General features: G+C 49.8%; 1 protein-coding gene across 5 annotated transcripts in view; it reads left to right on the top strand.

Annotated features, from left to right (window-relative positions):
- gmip (GEM interacting protein) overlaps positions 1 to 19,834 on the top strand; it is a 205,276-nt gene that overhangs the window by 127,802 nt on the left and 57,640 nt on the right. For 3 of the 5 annotated variants that reach the window (XM_072491209.1, XM_072491210.1, XM_072491211.1), the window contains one exon: positions 8,892 to 9,017. In XM_072491209.1, coding sequence (XP_072347310.1) covers positions 8,892 to 9,017 — 126 coding nt within the window. Of the gene's footprint in view, positions 1 to 7,795; positions 7,943 to 8,891; positions 9,018 to 19,460; positions 19,549 to 19,834 lie in introns of those variants that run through there. The other 2 variants (XM_072491212.1, XM_072491213.1) reach the window with 2 other exon arrangements.

The following is a 19,834-nucleotide window of genomic DNA, read 5'->3' as shown; positions in this document are numbered from 1 at the left end:
GGTTATGGGGCGAAGGCAGGAGAATGAGAAAAATATCAGCCAGGATTCAATGGCGGAGCAGACTCAATGGGCCGAATGGCTTAATTCTGCTCCGAGGTCTTATGGTCTTAATTTAAGATGATCAAGAGCGTGGTCAAAGATGTAGATTTGAGAAGCATCGTAAAAGAGGCAGGCAAGGTTTAGGGTGAGAGTTCCTGAGCTTAGGGTCCAGACAGCTGAAGCTACGGCATCAATGCTGGAGCGATGAAATTAGGGTTTCACGAGTGACCAGAATTGGAGGAGTGTAGAGATCACTGAGGAGTTTGGGGCTGGAGGAGATTACAGACATTGGGAGGGGTGAGACCAGGGAGGGATTTCAAAACCAGGAGGTGAATTGCGAAATGGAGGCATGGCCGGTCAGCGAGGTGGTTAAGTAGAGGGGGTGATCGGTGAATGTGGCGAGCTAGGCTGCAAAAAGCAGATTTCGGATTGTGGAGGGTGAAGACATGAGGTTGACCAGGAGAGAGTTGGAATAGACTGGAGATAACAAGATGACAAAAACACATGGATGAGGGTTTCGACAGCAGATGAACAGAGGGGACGGAGGCGACAATGCTTTGGAGGTGGAAATGGGCCGTCTTAGCAACGGTGCAAATATATGACAAATAACTTTTTAAAGAAATTCAAATTCCCAGTGACCAACTTAAAGGATAATACAAAATATCAAGTTTTGAGACTTTTACTGAACAAACAAACTAAAAACAGTATTCACTAAACTGTAGTTTTGTAAACAACTTACACTTTCAACAACAGAACAGAACTTTCCCATTTTAATTTTAAGACAGGTGGCACGTTACCGCAGTGGTTAGCACTGTTGCCCATGGCGCTGAGGACCCGGGTTCGATCCCGGACCCGAGTCACTGTCTGTGGAGGTTGCATATTCTCCCCGTGTCTGCATGGGTCTCACCCCCACAACCTAAGGACGTGCAGGTTAGGTGGATTGGCCACACTAAATTACCCCTTAATTGGAAAAAAATAATTGGGTACTCTAAATTAATTTATTTTTAATTAATTTTAACACTACAAAAGTCCCACTCCACAATTATACCTTATACGGTAGTTTAAGAAGACATTCAACTTTCCCAGAACGAGTCCCAAGTGATTCTTAGCTTCTAATTATTTTTATTTTTTAACAGTAACCTTTAACCCCAGAACCATGGTTCAAGCTGAGGGTTTTCTAGGAGATTCTCCATCTAGCTCAAGCTAGGTGAATCTTCCAGCCTCATTTTAAATCATCATGAATTTGGTCTTCTCAATCGGAGAGTCAGCTCCTCCCAGAATGTGTGCATAGTGAACCATAGAGATAGTGAACCATAGCCTCTATTTGCTTCCCCTCTCCTTTGGATCCTGGTAGACTGACCTATCTTTTAGGAGGAGCTTTTAATCTGATCCTACGATGGCTTTCTGTGCCACCCTTCCCTCTCAAACACATTTCCAAGACAACATGGACCACATGGAGCTTGTCTCCAGGTAGACATGCTGTTTAACTACGCTTTAGACTCCCAACCTCATTCTACCTTGAAATTAAATAGACCGTTAAAGTATAATTATTTACGAAACCTGATATTCTCAATACCTTCCTGGGACTTTGGAGACTATAGCCGGGATTCTCTGAAATCCCGGCCAAGTGTTGATGCCGGCGTCGACACCTGCGTCAACGGGCCTCAAGGCCCAGGCATTCCCCCTTCCTAGGGGGCTAGTACGGTGCCGGAGTGGTGTCCGCTGCTCAGGCGTGCGAAAGCCAGCACGCCACGGCCGCCGCGGGCCCGCGCATGCGCGTGGGTTTCCGTCTCCATGCCGGCCCCCGGGCTTTATGGCGGAGCCCTACAGGAGCCCGGCGCGGAGGAACATAGGCCCCCACCGGAATGAGCCCGCCTGCCGATCGGTAGGCCCCGATCGCGGGCCAGGCCACCGCGTATGCCCCCCCCCCTCCCCGGAGTCGGATCCCCCACCAGAATTCCGAGTTCCCTCCGGGTAGAACCATACATAACCCACGTCGGTGGGACTCGGCCGAAAACGGCGGGTGCTTGGCCCATCGAGGCGTGAAGAGTCGCCGGGGGGGGGGGGGGTTTCAACGGCCCCAACCAGCGTGGCAGCGACCCCGCGGGCACGATTGCCGCCGATTCTCCGGGGCCGCCGGAGAGACGTGGCGCGATTCTCACGCCCCCCCCCCCGCCCCCCCACCCCGATTCACCGGCGTGGGATCAGAGAATCCCGACCTATAAGTCTATCCACTGTCAGCACCGATTCTCTGCATTGTCTACTTGTGTGGTCATCGTGCACCTGCTTTCCAATAAAACAACCTGGGCCCCCCTTTAAACATTAACAATCAAACCATCAGGTTTTCTGTCAGCAGAATCCAGAAGAGATTATGTGATCCCCTTCATTACACCATTTTCCCCAATATTAAAAGACAGCCCCAAAGCATTTGTAACACATCTCGGGGTCAAATACAACACAAGGTTCCAAGTTACTTCAGACCCAGTTACAGCCTTGGATAGCTACCAGGGAGCTTTACTCAGTCTCTAACCCTGTGCTGTACCTGTCCTGGGAGTGTTTGATGGGGACAGTGTAGAGGGAGCTTTACTCAGTCTCTAACCCTGTGCTGTACCTGTCCTGGGAGTGTTTGATGGGGACAGTGTAGAGGGAGCTTCACTCTGTATCTAACCCCGTGCTGTACCTGTCCTGGGAGTGTTTGACGGGGACAGTGTAGAGGGAGCTTCACTCTGTATCTAACCCCGTGCTGTACCTGTCCTGGGAGTGTTTGACGGGGACAGTGTAGAGGGAGCTTTACTCTGTATCTAACCCCGTGCTGTACCTGTCCTGGGAGTGTTTGACGGGGACAGTGTAGAGGTAGCTTTACTCTGTATCTAACCCCGTGCTGTACCTGTCCTGGGAGTGTTTGATGGGGACAGTGTTGAGGGAGCTTTACTCTGTACCTAACCCCGTGCTGTACCTGTCCTGGGAGCGTTTGATGGGGACAGTGTAGAGGGAGCTTTCCTCTGTATCTAACCCCGTGCTGTACCAGTCCTGGGAGTGTTTGACGGGGACAGTGTAGAGGGAGCTTTACTCTGTATCTAACCCTGTGCTGTACCTGTCCTGGGAGTGTTTGATGGGGACAGTGTAGAGGGAGCTTTACTCTGTATCTAACCCCGTGCTGTACCAGTCCTGGGAGTGTTTGATGGGGACAGTGTAGAGGGAGCTTTACTCTGTATCTAATCCCGTGCTGTACCTGTCCTGGGAGTGTTTGACAGGGACAGTGTAGAGGGAGCTTTACTCTGTATCTAACCCCGTGCTGTACCTGTCCTGGGAGTGTTTGACGGGGACAGTGTAGAGGGAGCTTTACTCTGTATCTAACCCCGTGCTGTACCTGTCCTGGGAGTGTTTGACGGGGACAGTGTAGAGGTAGCTTTACTCTGTATCTAACCCCGTGCTGTACCTGTCCTGGGAGTGTTTGACGGGGACAGTGTAGAGGGAGCTTTACTCTGTATCTAACCCCGTGCTGTACCTGTCCTGGGAGTGTTTGATGGGGACAGTGTTGAGGGAGCTTTACTCTGTACCTAACCCCGTGCTGTACCTGTCCTGGGAGCGTTTGATGGGGACAATGTAGAGGGAGCTTTCCTCTGTATCTAACCCCGTGCTGTACCAGTCCTGGGAGTGTTTGACGGGGACAGTGTAGAGGGAGCTTTACTCTGTATCTAACCCTGTGCTGTACCTGTCCTGGGAGTGTTTGATGGGGACAGTGTAGAGGGAGCTTTACTCTGTATCTAACCCCGTGCTGTACCTGTCCTGGGAGTGTTTGATGGGGACAGTGTAGAGGGAGCTTCACTCTGTATTTAATCCCGTGCTGTACCAGTCCTGGGAGTGTTTGATGGGGACAGTGTAGAGGGAGCTTTACTCTGTATCTAACCCCGTGCTGTACCTGTCCTGGGAATGTTTGATGGGGACAGTGTAGAGGGAGCTTTACTCTGTATCTAACCCCATGCTGTACCTGTCCTGGGAGTGTTTGATGGGGACAGTGTAGAGGGAGCTTTACTATGTATCTAACCCCATGCTGTACCTGTCCTGGGGGTGTTTGATGGGGACAGTGTGAAGGGAGCTTTACTCTGTATCTAACCCCGTGCTGTACCTGTCCTGGGGATGTTTGATGGGGACAGTGTGAAGGGAGCTTTACTCTGTATCTAACCCCGTGCTGTACCTGTCCTGGGAGTGTTTGATGGGGACAGTGTAGAGGGAGCTTTACTATGTATCTAACCCCGTGCTGTACCTGTCCTGGGAGTGTTTGATGGGGACAGTGTAGAGGGAGCTTTACTCTGTATCTAACCCCGTGCTGTACCTGTCCTGGGAGTGTTTGATGGGGACAGTGTAGAGGGAGCTTTACTCTGTATCTAACCCCGTGCTGTACCTGTCCTGTGAGTGTTTGATGGGGACAGTGTAGAGGGAGCTTTACTCTGTATCTAACCCCGTGCTGTACCTGTCCTGGGAGTGTTTGATGGGGACAGTGTAGAGGGAGCTTTACTCTTAATCTAACCCCGTGCTGTACCTGTCCTGGGAGTGTTTGATGGGTTAGGCGAGAGGGAGCGATACCATGTCTATTATCACAGGCCCGAGAAGCACACAAGAGTGTGTCCAGCAGTGTGGGTGACTGGCTGGTTGGCATACCCAGTCAATGTATTGGCAGCCGCAGTCACCCACACCCGTGGAGCCAGGGAGGTGTCAGAGATTTCCAAATCCAGGAGGTGGGTCTGGCAGTGGGATGACTGTGGTTTCCCTCAACAGCCGGAAGCGGCGAAGAACAAGTCGTTTTTGTGAACTATGGGCAGCGTAGGATCGGGACACAGTGTCACATTGTCACATTGCATCAGTGAACAAAAATTTGATAACACCTTTGAATCACCCATCAAATAGTTATGTTGGTGATACACAGAGGCTTCTTTTGTGCTGAGTCTGACTCAAGTACGGGCCTTGTACGAGAGTTCCTAACTCTGAACTCGATTGTCTGGCTCTCCCGCATTTTTACTGAATGCTTCCAGGTATAGGGAGGGGTTTGAGTAGCAGCATCTGCAGTTAATCAGCACAGGCCAGCCTCAGGCTGGAGCCAGCGTGTGTGGCCTCAATACAAACAGACACTATTCCCTTTAGAATCTGGACTGCCGTACAATAGTACAAACCTACTCTTGACATGGGGTCAGCGCGAAAACGTCTGCAGAGGAGCCAACTCTCTTTGCTATATATGAATGACCCGAACTTGGGTGCAATAGGACAATGTTTCAAGTTTGTAGGTGGCACAAAACTTTAACAGTGAGGGGCAAAATTGGAGATTTCATCACAAGACTGACTTCAAACAATATTTAGTTGGTTGCAAAGCACTGTGAGACGTCCTGTGTTCGTGAAAAGTGCTATATCAATGCAAATCCTTTTTTTCCCTCCAAAAGAACAAAGTTGATGAGACGGGCCAACGTGTGGCGAATACAGTTTGACGCAGGGAGGTGGGGGCGATTCACCTTGGTGGAAAGAATGAGCAGATCTGTCCGAAACGGAATGGTACAATCTCAAAGGGTGTGCAGAAACAGAGAGGCCAGTAGTGTGGTGTGGGGGAGGGAGAATTTACTGGCGCCAATCGCTGAAGGTGGCAGGGCACGTTGAGTTCGATGAAATGATTGGGTTAAACCGTGGCTGTTTGGAGTTCAGTGTGAAAAAGTGGGCAACTGGCGAGGGGGGCAGGTCCCAAGATGCACCCCAGCTAATGTTCAGGTTGAACTGAGGCTAAAGGGCCTGGTTTAGCACTGGGCTAAATCGCTGGCTTTGAAAGCAGATCAAGGCAGGCCAGCAGCACGGTTCAATTCCCGTACCAGCCTCCCCGAACAGGCACCGGAATGTGGCGACTAGGGGCTTTTCACAGTAACTTCATTTGAAGCCTACTTGTGACAATAAGCGATGTTCATTTCATTTTTTCAAATGTGCACCACACACTCGCCATCTAAACAACTAAACTGTGCAGCGGTTCACGAAGGCACCTCGCCACCACCTTCTCTCGGGCAATTAGCGATGGGCAATAAATACTGGCCTGGCCAGTGAAGGCCACATCCCACGAGTGGATTAAAAAAGGAACAGATGAAAAGTGCGAGGACTTTAACTTCCCGCGCATGCATACTAAGCTCAAGAACGTCATTGCCTGACTTTTCCCCCCCAGGAGCAGCTCCAGTGGCTACGAAACGTGCAGTGTACTGATGCTGGTGGATTAATGGCAGCAGTCGTACAGCTGGAGAGTGGCTCTGGAGCTCCGCGTGTTTCACTGACTGGTTTCACTGGGCTCATCTATCCATCGCTGGATAACCCGTGAATGGAATGTGATCAGGAGTGCTTCCCCTTTCTGTGCATTGTTCCTCGCACTGAACACTGGTGATGCAGCGGTTAGCACTGCTGCCTCACGGCACTGAGGACCCGGGTTCGATCCCAGCCCCGGGTCACTGTCCGTGTGGAGCTTGCACATTCTCCCCGTGTCTGCGTGGGTCTCAATCCCCAAACCCACAGATGTGCAGGGTAGGTGAACTGGCCACGCTAAATTGCCCCTTAATTGGAAGTAAAATGAATGGGGCGTTCTAAATTTAAATAAAAGTGGGCGACGCATTAGCACAGTGGTTAGCACTGTCGCTTCACAGCGCCAGGGTCCCAGGTTCGATTCCCGGCTTGGGTCACTGTCTGTGCGGAGTCTGCACGTCCTCCCCGTGTCTGCGTGGGTTTCCTCCGGGTGCTCCGGTTTCCTCCCACAAGTCCCGAAAGACGTGCTGTTAGGTGAATTGGACATTCTGAATTCTCCCTCGGTGTACCCGAACAGGCGCCGGAGTGTGGCGACTAGGGGCTTTTCACAGTAACTTCATTGCAGTGTTAATGTAAGCCTACGTGTGACAATAAAGATTATTATTATTATTACTTTGGGCCTCCAAGTAATAATAGCGAGAAGCTTAAGACTGTTGATGGGTCAAGGGGTTCAAAAGTCAGGTTAGGTGGGGTTGGAGGATGGGGTGGGAGATAGAGGGGGCCCAGATAAGTAGCTCTTTGAACATCGCTTATTGTCACAAGTAGGCTTCAAATGAAGTTACTGTGAAAAGCTCCTCGTCGCCACATTCCGGCGCCTGTTCGGGGAGGCTGGTACGGGAATCGAACCGTGCTGCTGGCCCGCCTTGGCCTGCTTTAAAAGCCAGCGATTTAGCCCAGTGTGCTAAACCAGCCCCTGGTTGGCTGCTGACTCAATGGGCTGTATGGCCTCCTTCTGCACTGTCAGGATTTTATGACAAGCCCAAGCAGGGAATTCGCTATAACCGATTGGACAGGTACAAACAATGTTGGTGTTTATCACAAGGGGCTGGATTGCAGAGAGGCATGAAGGTTTACGACAGCCTCGCAGAGCCCGGGCGGGACCCCCATTTGGAGTAGTCGGGCACTGCCCACCTTAGCGAGGATACATTGGCATCGGAGGGGCTCGGCCACGGGTTAATAGAGTTGCCAACTCTGCCCGCAGCTATTCAAGGAGGTTTTTTTCCTTAACACGCTGACACTGTTGATTGCCCAATAGCAAGCTGTCTATGTATTGTGCAAGGAGTGCCCTGAATCTAGATTTCATTCACCAATGTTTATGTTTTAGTGTTCAGTGCGAGGAACAATGCACAGAAAGGGGAAGCACTCCTGATCACATTCCATTCACGGGTTATTCAGCGATGGATAGATGAGCCCAGTGAAACCAGTCAGTGAAACACGCGGAGCTCCAGAGCCACTCTCCAGCTGTACGACTGCTGCCATTAATCCACCAGCATCAGTACACTGCACGTTTCGTAGCCACTGGAGCTGCTCCTGGGGGGGAAAAGTCAGGCAATGACGTTCTTGAGCTTAGTATGCATGCGCGGTAAGTTAAAGTCCTCGCACGTTTCATCTGTTCCTTTTTTAATCCACTCGTGAGATGTGGCCTTCACTGGCCAGGCCAGTATTTATTGCCCATCGCTAATTGCCCGAGAGAAGGTGGTGGCGAGGTGCCTTCGTGAACCGCTGCACAGTTTAGTTGTTTAGATGGCGAGTGTGCGGTGCACATTTAGCCTCGGTTCAACCCCAACGTTAGCTGGGCTGCATCTTGGGACCTGCCCCCTCGCCTTTCCCCAGAGCGACATCGCAGGATAAACCATGATTGGGTAATCCCGGGACAATGAGGACACGACAGCACAGTAGCGCGAGTGGCTAGCACTGTGGCCTCACAGCGCCAGGGTCCCAGGTTCGATTCCCCACTGGGTCACTGTCTGTGCGGAGTCTGCACGTTCTCCCCGTGTGTGCGTGGGTTTCCTCCGGGTGCTCCGGTTTCCTCCCACAGTCGAAGGACGTGCAGGTTAGGTGGATTGGCCGTGATAAATTGCCCTTAGTGACCAAAAAGGTTAGGAGGGGCTATTGGGTTACGGGGATAGGGTGTAAGTGAGGGCTTAAGTGGGTCGGTGCCGACTCGATGGGCCGAATGGCCTCCTTCTGCACTTTATGTTCTATGACATGGAGAGAGAGCCCAGCTGGAATGCTGTGTCCCGTTCTGGACTCCACACTTCCTTTCTGTCTTTCGCTCCCTATCTCTCCTGGTTTCTTTCCCGCACACTGCCTCGGCCAGTTTTGATGTCTCTCGCTGTGTTTCACAGAAATCTTGCTGGTTAATCCTTTCCTCTGCCTGGCAGTCGTCCCAGTGTTGCTACTTAGTGCTGTTAATCCCCCGAAGGCCTCTCCCAAGGTCAGACTCATCGAGGTGCCTGTAGCTGTCAGTTGGGCTCTGTGTGTAGTCCACGCAAGCCTCATGATCCCGTGTCTCTTCTCTCCCCCTGCAGAGGAAGATGCTGACGAAATGCTGGCCAAGTGTGAAAGGGGTGTCGAGTCAGCCCTGCTCTACGCCAAACTCTGGGCCAAGTACACAAAGGACCTGCTGTCGTGGATGGAGAGGAGGATCTCCGCGGGTGAGTGGGGTGTGATGGCAAATGTGCTGAGCTACGGTCGGGGAGTGGGACACCCATGGTGTCGGCTTATTGGGAATGCTGGGGGGGGGGTGGTGATGACGAGGCTTTTTCCCAGGGTATTACTAGGGGCCATAGGTTTAAGGTGCGAGGGGCAAGGTTTAGAGGAGATGTACAAGGCAAGTGGGTAGTGGGTGCCTGGAATCGCTGCCGGAGGAGGCGGTGGAAGCAGGGACGATAGTGACATTTAAGGGGCATCTTGACAAATACATGAATAGGATGGGAATAGAAGGATACGGACCCAGGAAGTGTAGAAGATTGTAGTTTAGACGGGCAGCATGGTCGGCACAGGCTTGGAGGGCCGAAGGGCCTGTTCCTGTGCTGTACTTTTCTTTGTTCTTTGTTCTTTGTACTCTCTGGGACAGTCTCACAGGTGGGGCTGAGTGACGGGGTGAAAATTGAGTCGGTCTGTCAATCAATAACATTGGGTACATTGGGTCACTGTTGAGTACAGACCATCAGCGTAGAATACTGGCGTACAGTTCTACATAGAATTTACAGTGTAGAAGGAAGCCATTCGGCCTATCGAGTTTGCACCAGCCCTTGGAAAGAACACCCTACCCAAGCTCACACCTCCACCCTAGCCCTACACTGCCACCCTATCCCCGTAACCCCACCAAACCTTTTTTGGCGACTAAGGGCAATTTATCATGGCCAATCCACCTAACCTGCACATCTTTGTACTGTGGGGGGAAACCGGAGCACCCGGAGGAAACCCACGCAGACACGGGGAGAACGTGCAGACTCCGCACAGACAGTGACCCAGCGGGGAATCGAACCTGGGAACCTGGGGGTCTGAAGCAACTGTGATAACCACTGTGCTGCCGTGCTCCTGTTGAGGACAGACCTGTCAGTGTATAACATTGCAACAGGTCTGCAACGGGTTGGGTGTCAGTCAAATTGACTGGGCCTCCAATAGCGAACCCAGTCTGAAAAACTGACCTAAACACTGAGCCTGTCCCTGTCTGCACACTGTGTCCTTGTTTCATTGTAGGGAAGTCTTTCGTTATTCTGTAAGTGTGTGTTTAATATTCCACTCAGTGTGTTTGATGGCCTCTCGGTCTATCTTAGATACATGCCAGCTCTAAATTAACACAGCTCTTTTTGCGGTGTCACGCCAAGGCAGAATTATTCGATGTCTGTGATGGCAATAGGCAGACGAGAAGCACGGGACATGATTGCCTGTTGCAGCTTTTGCCATGGGAGGGGTTAAACTGACGTGACGTCAGGTGCACTGTCAGAACTTCAACTATTTGTAATTTATATGGTTCGGCAACTCAAAGGAAAGAAGTGAAAATTGCAAAAGGCACCAAACTGGGTAGGGCTGTCGAATCTGAGGAGGCAACTCAATAATTATACACCCCATGCATTCTCTATACACCGCACGCATTCTCTATACACCGCACGCATTCTCTATACACCGCACGCATTCTCTATACACCGCACGCATTCTCTATACACCGCACGCATTCTCTATACACCGCAAGCATTCTCTATACACCGCACGCATTCTCTATACACCGCACACATTCTATATACACCGCACACATTCTCTATACACCGCACGCATTCTCTATACACCGCAAGCATTCTCTATACACCGCACGCATTCTCTATACACCGCACACATTCTCTATACACCGCAAGCATTCTCTATACACCGCACGCATTCTCTATACACCGCACGCATTCTCTATACACCGCACGCATTCTCTATACACCGCAAGCATTCTCTATACACCGCACGCATTCTCTATACACCGCACACATTCTATATACACCGCACACATTCTCTATACACCGCACGCATTCTCTATACACCGCAAGCATTCTCAATACACCGCACGCATTCTCTATACACCGCACGCATTCTCTATACACCGCAAGCATTCTCTATACACCGCACGCATTCTCTATACACCGCACGCATTCTCTATACACCGCACGCATTCTCTATACACCGCACGCATTCTCCATACACCGCACGCATTCTCTATACACCGCACGCATTCTCTATACACCGCACGCATTCTCTATACACCGCACGCATTCTCTATACACCGCACGCATTCTCTATACACCGCACACATTCTCTATACACCGCACACATTCTCTATACACTGCACACATTCTCTATACACCGCACACATTCTCTATACACTGCACACATTCTCTATACACCGCACGCATTCTCTATACACCGCACACATTCTCTATACACCGCACACATTCTCTCTACACCGCACACATTCTCTATACACCGCACACATTCTCTATACACCGCACACATTCTCTATACACCGCACACATTCTCTCTACACCGCACACATTCTCTCTACACCGCACACATTCTCCATACACCGCACGCATTCTCTATACACCGCACGCATTCTCTATACACCGCACACATTCTCTATACACCGCACACATTCTCTATACACCGCACACATTCTGTATACATTGCACACATTCTCTGTACACCGCACACATTCTCTCTACACCGCACACATTCTCCATACACCGCACGCATTCTCTATACACCGCACGCATTCTCTATACACCGCACGCATTCTCTATACACCGCACGCATTCTCCATACACCGCACGCATTCTCTATACACTGCACACATTCTCTATACACCGCACGCATTCTCTATACACCGCACGCATTCTCCATACACCGCACGCATTCTCTATACACCGCACGCATTCTCTATACACCGCACGCATTCTCTATACACCGCACGCATTCTCTATACACCGCTCGCATTCTCTCTATACCGCACACATTCTCTATACACCGCACGCATTCTCTATACACCGCACGCATTCTCTATACACCGCACGCATTCTCTATACACCGCACGCATTCTCTATACACCGCACGCATTCTCTATACACCGCATGCATTCTCTCTATACCGCACACATTCTCTATACACTGCACACATTCTCTATAGACCGCTCGCATTCTCTATAGACCGCACACATTCTCTATACACCGCATGCATTCTCTATACACCGCACATATTCTCTATACACCGCACACATTCTCTATACACCGCACATATTCTCTATCGACAGCACACATTCTCTATAAACCGCACACATTCTCTCTACACCGCACCCATTCTCGAAACACCGCACGCATTCTCAATACACCGCACGCATTCTCTATACACCGCACGCATTCTCTATACACCACACACATTCTCTACACACCGCACGCATTCTCTATACACCGCACGCATTCTCTATACACCGCACGCATTCTCTATACACCGCACGCATTCTCTCGACACCGCATGCATTCTCTCTATACCGCACACATTCTCTCTACACTGCACACATTCTCGAAACACCGCACGCATTCTCAATACACCGCACGCATTCTCTATACACCGCACGCATTCTCGATACACCACACACATTCTCTTCACACCGCACGCATTCTCTATACACCGCACGCATTCTCTATACACCGCACGCATTCTCTATACACCGCACGCATTCTCTCTACACCGCATGCATTCTCTCTATACCGCACACATTCTCTATACACTGCACACATTCTCTATAGACCGCTCGCATTCTCTATAGACCGCACACATTCTCTATCGACAGCACACATTCTCTATAAACCGCACACATTCTCTATAGACCGCACACATTCTCTATAGACCTCACACATTCTCTATACACCGCACGCATTCTCTATACACCGCATGCATTCTCTATACACCGCACGCATTCTCTATACACCGCACGCATTCTCTATACACCGCACGCATTCTCCATACACCGCATGCATTCTCTATACACCGCACGCATTCTCTATGCACCCTATGCATTCTCTACACACTGCACACATTCTCTATACACCGCTCACATTCTCTCTACACCGCACGCATTCTCTATACACCGCATGCATTCTCTATACACCGCACGCATTCTCTATACACCCTATGCATTCTCTACACACTGCACACATTCTCTATACACCGCACGCATTCTCTATACACCGCACGCATTCTCTATACACCGCACACATTCTATATACACCGCACACATTCTCTATACACCGCACACATTCTCTATACACCGCACACATTCTCTATACACCGCACGCATTCTCTATACACCGCACGCATTCTCTATACACCGCACACATTCTCTCTACACCGCACGGATTCTCTATACACCGCACACGTTCTCTATACACTGCACACATTCTCTATACACCGCACGCATTCTCTATACACCGCACGCATTCTCTATACACCGCACGCATTCTCTATACACCGCACGCATTCTCTATACACTGCACGCATTCTCTATAGACCGCACACATTCTCTATACACCGCACACATTCTCTCTACACCGCACGGATTCTCTATACACCGCACACATTCTCTATACACCGCACACGTTCTCTATACACCGCACACATTCTCTATACACCGCACGCATTCTCTATACACCGCACGCATTCTCTATACACCGCACGCATTCTCTATACACCGCACGCATTCTCTATACACCGCACACGTTCTCTATACACCGCACGCATTCTCTATACACCGCACGCATTCTCTATACACCGCACGCATTCTCCATACACCGCACGCATTCTCTATACACTGCACACATTCTCTATACACTGCACACATTCTCTATACACCGCTCGCATTCTCTCTACACCGCACGCATTCTCTCTACACCGCACACATTCTCTCTACACCGCACACATTCTCTATACACCTCACACATTCTCTATACACCGCACACATTCTCTCTACACCGCACGGATTCTCTATACACCGCACACGTTCTCTATACACCGCTCGCATTCTCTCTACACCGCACGCATTCTCTCTACACCGCATGCATTCTCTATACAGCGCACACATTCTCTACACAACGCACGCATTCTCTATACACCGCACACATTCTCTATACACCTCACACATTCTCTATACACCGCACACATTCTCTACACACCGCACACATTCTCGATACACCGCACACATTCTCTATACACCGCACACATTCTTTATACACCGCACGCATTCTCTATACACCGCACACGTTCTCTATACACCGCACACGTTCTCTATACACCGCACACATTCTCTATACACCTCACACATTCTCTATACACCGCTCGCATTCTCTCTACACCGCACACATTCTCTATACACCGCACACATTCTCTATACACAGCACACATTCTCTATACACCACACGCATTCTCTATACACTGCATGCATTCTCTATACACCGCACGCATTCTCTATACACCGCACACATTCTCTACACACCGCACGCATTCTCTATACACCGCACGCATTCTCTATACACCTCACACATTCTCTATACACCGCACACATTCTCTACACACCGCACACATTCTCTATACACCGCACGCATTCTCTATACACCGCACACATTCTCTATACACCGCACGCATTCTCTCTACACCGCACACATTCTCTATACACCGCACGCATTCTCTCTACACCGCACACATTCTCTATACACCTCACACATTCTCTATACACGGCACACATTCTCTACACACCGCACACATTCTCGATACACCGCACACATTCTCTATACACCGCACACATTCTTTATACACTGCACGCATTCTCTATACACCGCACACATTCTCTATACACCGCACACATTCTCTATACACCGCTCGCATTCTCTCTACACCGCACACATTCTCTATACACCGCACACATTCTCTATACACAGCACACATTCTCTATACACCGCACGCATTCTCTATACACTGCATGCATTCTCTATACACCGCACGCATTCTCTATACACCGCACACATTCTCTACACACCGCACGCATTCTCTATAGACCGCACACATTCTCTATACACCGCACACATTCTCTATACACCGCACGCATTCTCTCTACACCGCACACATTCTCTATACACCGCACGCATTCTCTCTACACCGCACGCATTCTCTATACACCTCACACATTCTCTATACACCGCACGCATTCTCTATACACCACACACATTCTCTATACACCGCACGCATTCTCTATACACCGCACGCATTCTCTATACACCGCACATATTCTCGATACACCGCACACATTCTCTATACACCGCACACATTCTTTATACACCGCACGCATTCTCTATACACCGCATGCATTCTCTATCCACCGCACACATTCTCTACACACCGCACGCATTCTCTATAGACCGCACACATTCTCTATACACCGCACGCATTCTCTATACACTGCACACATTCTCTATACACCGCACACATTCTCTATACACCACACACATTCTCTATACACCGCACACATTCTCTATAGACCGCACACATTCTCTATACACCTCACACATTCTCTATACACCGCACGCATTCTCTATACACCGCACACATTCTCTATACACCGCACGCATTCTCTATACACCGCACGCATTCTCTACACACCGCACACATTCTCTATACACCGCACACATTCTCTATACACCGCACACATTCTTTATACACCGCACGCATTCTCTATACACCGCACACATTCTCTATACACCGCACACATTCTCTATACACCTCACACATTCTCTATACACCGCTCGCATTCTCTCTACACCGCACACATTCTCTATACACCGCACACATTCTCTATACACCGCACGCATTCTCTATACACCGCACGCATTCTCTATACACCGCATGCATTCTCTATACACTGCACGCATTCTCTATACACCGCACACATTCTCTACACACCGCACGCATTCTCTATAGACCGCACACATTCTCTATACACCGCACGCATTCTCTATACACCGCACGCATTCTCTATAGACCGCACACATTCTCTATACACCGCACGCATTCTCTACACACCGCACGCATTCTCTATAGACCGCACACATTCTCTATACACCGCACACATTCTCTACACACCGCACGCATTCTCTATAGACCGCACACATTCTCTATACACCGCACACATTCTCTATACACCGCACGCATTCTCTATACACCGCACGCATTCTCTATACACTGCATGCATTCTCTATACACTGCACGCATTCTCTATACACCGCCCACATTCTCTACACACCGCACGCATTCTCTATAGACCGCACACATTCTCTATACACCGCACGCATTCTCTATACACCGCACGCATTCTCTATACACCGCACGCATTCTCTACACACCGCACACATTCTCTATACACCGCACACATTCTCTATACACCGCACACATTCTTTATACACCGCACGCATTCTCTATACACCGCACACATTCTCTATACACCTCACACATTCTCTATACACCGCACACATTCTCTATACACCGCACACATTCTCTATACACCGCACGCATTCTCTATACACCGCATGCATTCTCTATACACCGCACGCATTCTCTATACACCGCACACATTCTCTACACACCGCACGCATTCTCTATAGACCGCACGCATTCTCTATAGACCGCACACATTCTCTATACACCGCACGCATTCTCTATACACCGCACACATTCTCTATACACCGCACGCATTCTCTATACACCGCACACATTCTCTATACACCGCACGCATTCTCTATACACCGCATGCATTCTCTATACACCGCACACATTCTCTACACACCGCACGCATTCTCTATAGACCGCACACATTCTCTATACACCGCACACATTCTCTATACACCGCACACATTCTCTATACACCGCACACATTCTCTATACACCGCACACATTCTCTATACACCGCACGCATTCTCTATACACTGCACACATTCTCTATACACCGCACACATTCTCTATACACCGCACACATTCTCTATAGACCGCACACATTCTCTATACACCGCACGCATTCTCTCTACACCTCACACATTCTCTATAGACCGCACGCATTCTCTATACACTGCACGCATTCTCTATACACTGCACACATTCTCTATACACCACACACATTCTCTCTACACCGCACACATTCTCTATACACCTCACAAATTCTCTATAGACCGCACGCATTCTCTATACACCGCACACATTCTCTATACACCGCACACATTCTCTATAGACCGCACACATTCTCTATACACCGCACACATTCTCTATACACCTCACACATTCTCTATAGACCGCACGCATTCTCTATACACTGCACGCATTCTCTATACATCGCACGCATTCTCTATACACCGCACACATTCTCTACAGACCGCACGCATTCTCTATACACTGCACGCGTTCTCTATACATCGCACACATTCTCTATACACCACACACATTCTCTATACACCGCACACATTCTCTATACACCGCACGCATTCTCTATACACCGCACGCATTCTCTATACACCGCATGCATTCTCTATACACCGCACACATTCTCTCTACACCGCACGCATTCTCTATACACCGCACACATTCCCTATAGACCGCCCACGTTCTCTATACACCGCACACAGTCTCTTTAGACCGCTAACATTCTCTATACACCGCACACAAATTCACCGCACACATTCTCTACAGACCGCAGCATTTGTAAAGGATACAGTAACCTAGGCAACACATTCCTCTTAATCAGTATTATCCTGCCCAACCACAAAATTAGCAAGCAGGACCAACAGAACAGGTCCCACCTGATAGACCCAGTTAGGAGGAAATTTTCCCCACTCAAATGTCCGAAGGAGGGGTGCGAGAGCAGGGGGGGGGTGGGGTAACCACTATTCCCAGAGAGGTAAAGCCCGAAGGGACAACTTGTATAGAATATTAGAAAACGAGGGAAGGCCTCGCTCTGCCTACCCAATGCCCTAGCCACCGGATGTGTCCGATCCACCACGTTAATAACAGCAGTAACTGAAACGTCCAGCTTAGACAAAAAGGTAAACACATCGTCCTCATTTAGCTTGATCTCATGTTGTTTCTCTCCACTATGTAACCCAAAAAACTCTAGGATCCTGTGTGATTGCCTCTGCCCGGGGCTACATAGAATTTACAGTGCAGAAGGATGCCATTCGGCCCATCAAGTCTGCACCGGTTCTTGGAAAGAGCACCCTACCCAGGCCCACATCTCCACCCTATCCCCATAACCCAGTAACCCCACCCAACACTAAGGGCAATTTTGGACACTATGGGCAATTTACCATGGCCAATCCACCTAACCTGCACATCTTTGGGATGTGGGAGGAAACCGGAGCACCCGGAGGAAACCCACGCAGACATGGGGAGGACGTGCAGACTCCGCACAGACAGTGACCCAAGCCGGGAATCGAACCTGGGACCCTGGAGCTGTGAAGCAATTGTGCTATCCACTATGCTACCGTGCTGCCACTGTTGCATTGCAAACAACAACAGGCACACCACCTACTCCCTAGTTGGAGGCAAACATTCCCAGACCTATAACCACCGGTTCGCATTGCCTTATAGAAAGCAGCTGTATCCACTTAACATACTCCCCTCTCAACCCAACCCTCCGCAGTGTATAAAGTAAATCATTCCACTCCACCCAATCCAAACTTTCTCTGCGTCCTCAGAGATCACTAACCCATCCCAGTGTCTGTGTTTGACAGACCCTGAAGATCATTCAATAGTCTCCTGACATGGTTACGGGAATTCCTGTACGAACCCAGTCTGATCACCTGGGATGATCAGAGGGGGAGCTCCCTTCACGTGCTGCTCTAACACTTTAAACAACAACTTCAAATCGACATTCAGGAGCGAAATCTAATGCGCATCCTTCAGAATTCTTTCCTGCCTTCAGAATTAAGGACATATTTGCTTCTCGGAGTGTCTGCGGCAGTAGACTGGCTCCCCATGAGTGCCAATCAGCGGATCCATCAGCAAGTTTTCAAGTCCCTCCCTGGGGCCTTAGCAGATTGAAGCTCTTTCAATGCGAGAGCCACTTTCACCAAAGTCGCAGCGTAGTTAGCGCTGCTGCCTCTCAGCGGCAGGGCCCCGGGTTCGAGTCCGACCTCGGGTGGCTCTCAATGTGGAGTTTGCACATTCTCCCTGTATATGTGTGGCTTTCTTCTGGGTGCTTTGGTTTCCTTCCACAGTCCAAAGATGTGCAGGACTGGCCATGCTAAATTGCTTTGCAGTGTCCAAAGACATGGAGGGTAACTGGGGTTACGGGAATAGGGCGGGGGAGTGGGCCTCGGGAGGGTACTCTTCCGGAGGGTTAGTGCAGACTCGATGGGCCGGATCTGCACTGTAGGCATTCTGAGGAATCCTCTTTGGAAACAGGAGCATTCAGCACCAACCTTTGGGCTGGAGAAGTGCACAACCACTGATGGTACGTTCCTGCATTTAACTGCACTAGTGCAGGCTACAGTAATTGCCGACGGCTCCCGTGCAGTAATGACAGCGAATGCCGACAGTTTCGCCAATGCTGCTACAGCAACATTTGGCCCATTATGGCCCGTGTGTCTTTATGAATAGCGGATTCCCAAGGTAGGTTTGAGCTTCTAGTTTACTTCTTTGTTTTTTTTAGATGCCTATCCCTACCCTCTTTCAGCACTCGCTGCTTACCATGGATTCCCTTTTTACTTCGCACGGGTAGAATACTAGCGCCCCTGAGGCCTTCCATGCCCATTGGGTGCGGCAGGCGCTGGGGAGTCTTATTGACCCCATCAGTCACATTGTGATTTGATGTTTTAAGTCTCATTTGTGACTCGCTTTTTGTTTACGGCAGTTTTCTTTTAAGGGACTGTCCCTTTAATTTGTCCCTCAGCTTATT

This window comes from Scyliorhinus torazame, chromosome 27, assembly GCF_047496885.1.
Source record: "Scyliorhinus torazame isolate Kashiwa2021f chromosome 27, sScyTor2.1, whole genome shotgun sequence".
In the NCBI taxonomy this organism is placed as follows: Eukaryota; Metazoa; Chordata; class Chondrichthyes; order Carcharhiniformes; family Scyliorhinidae; genus Scyliorhinus; species Scyliorhinus torazame.
Note: the sequence above shows the minus strand (reverse complement) of the source record. Positions and strands in the feature narration are given on the sequence as shown.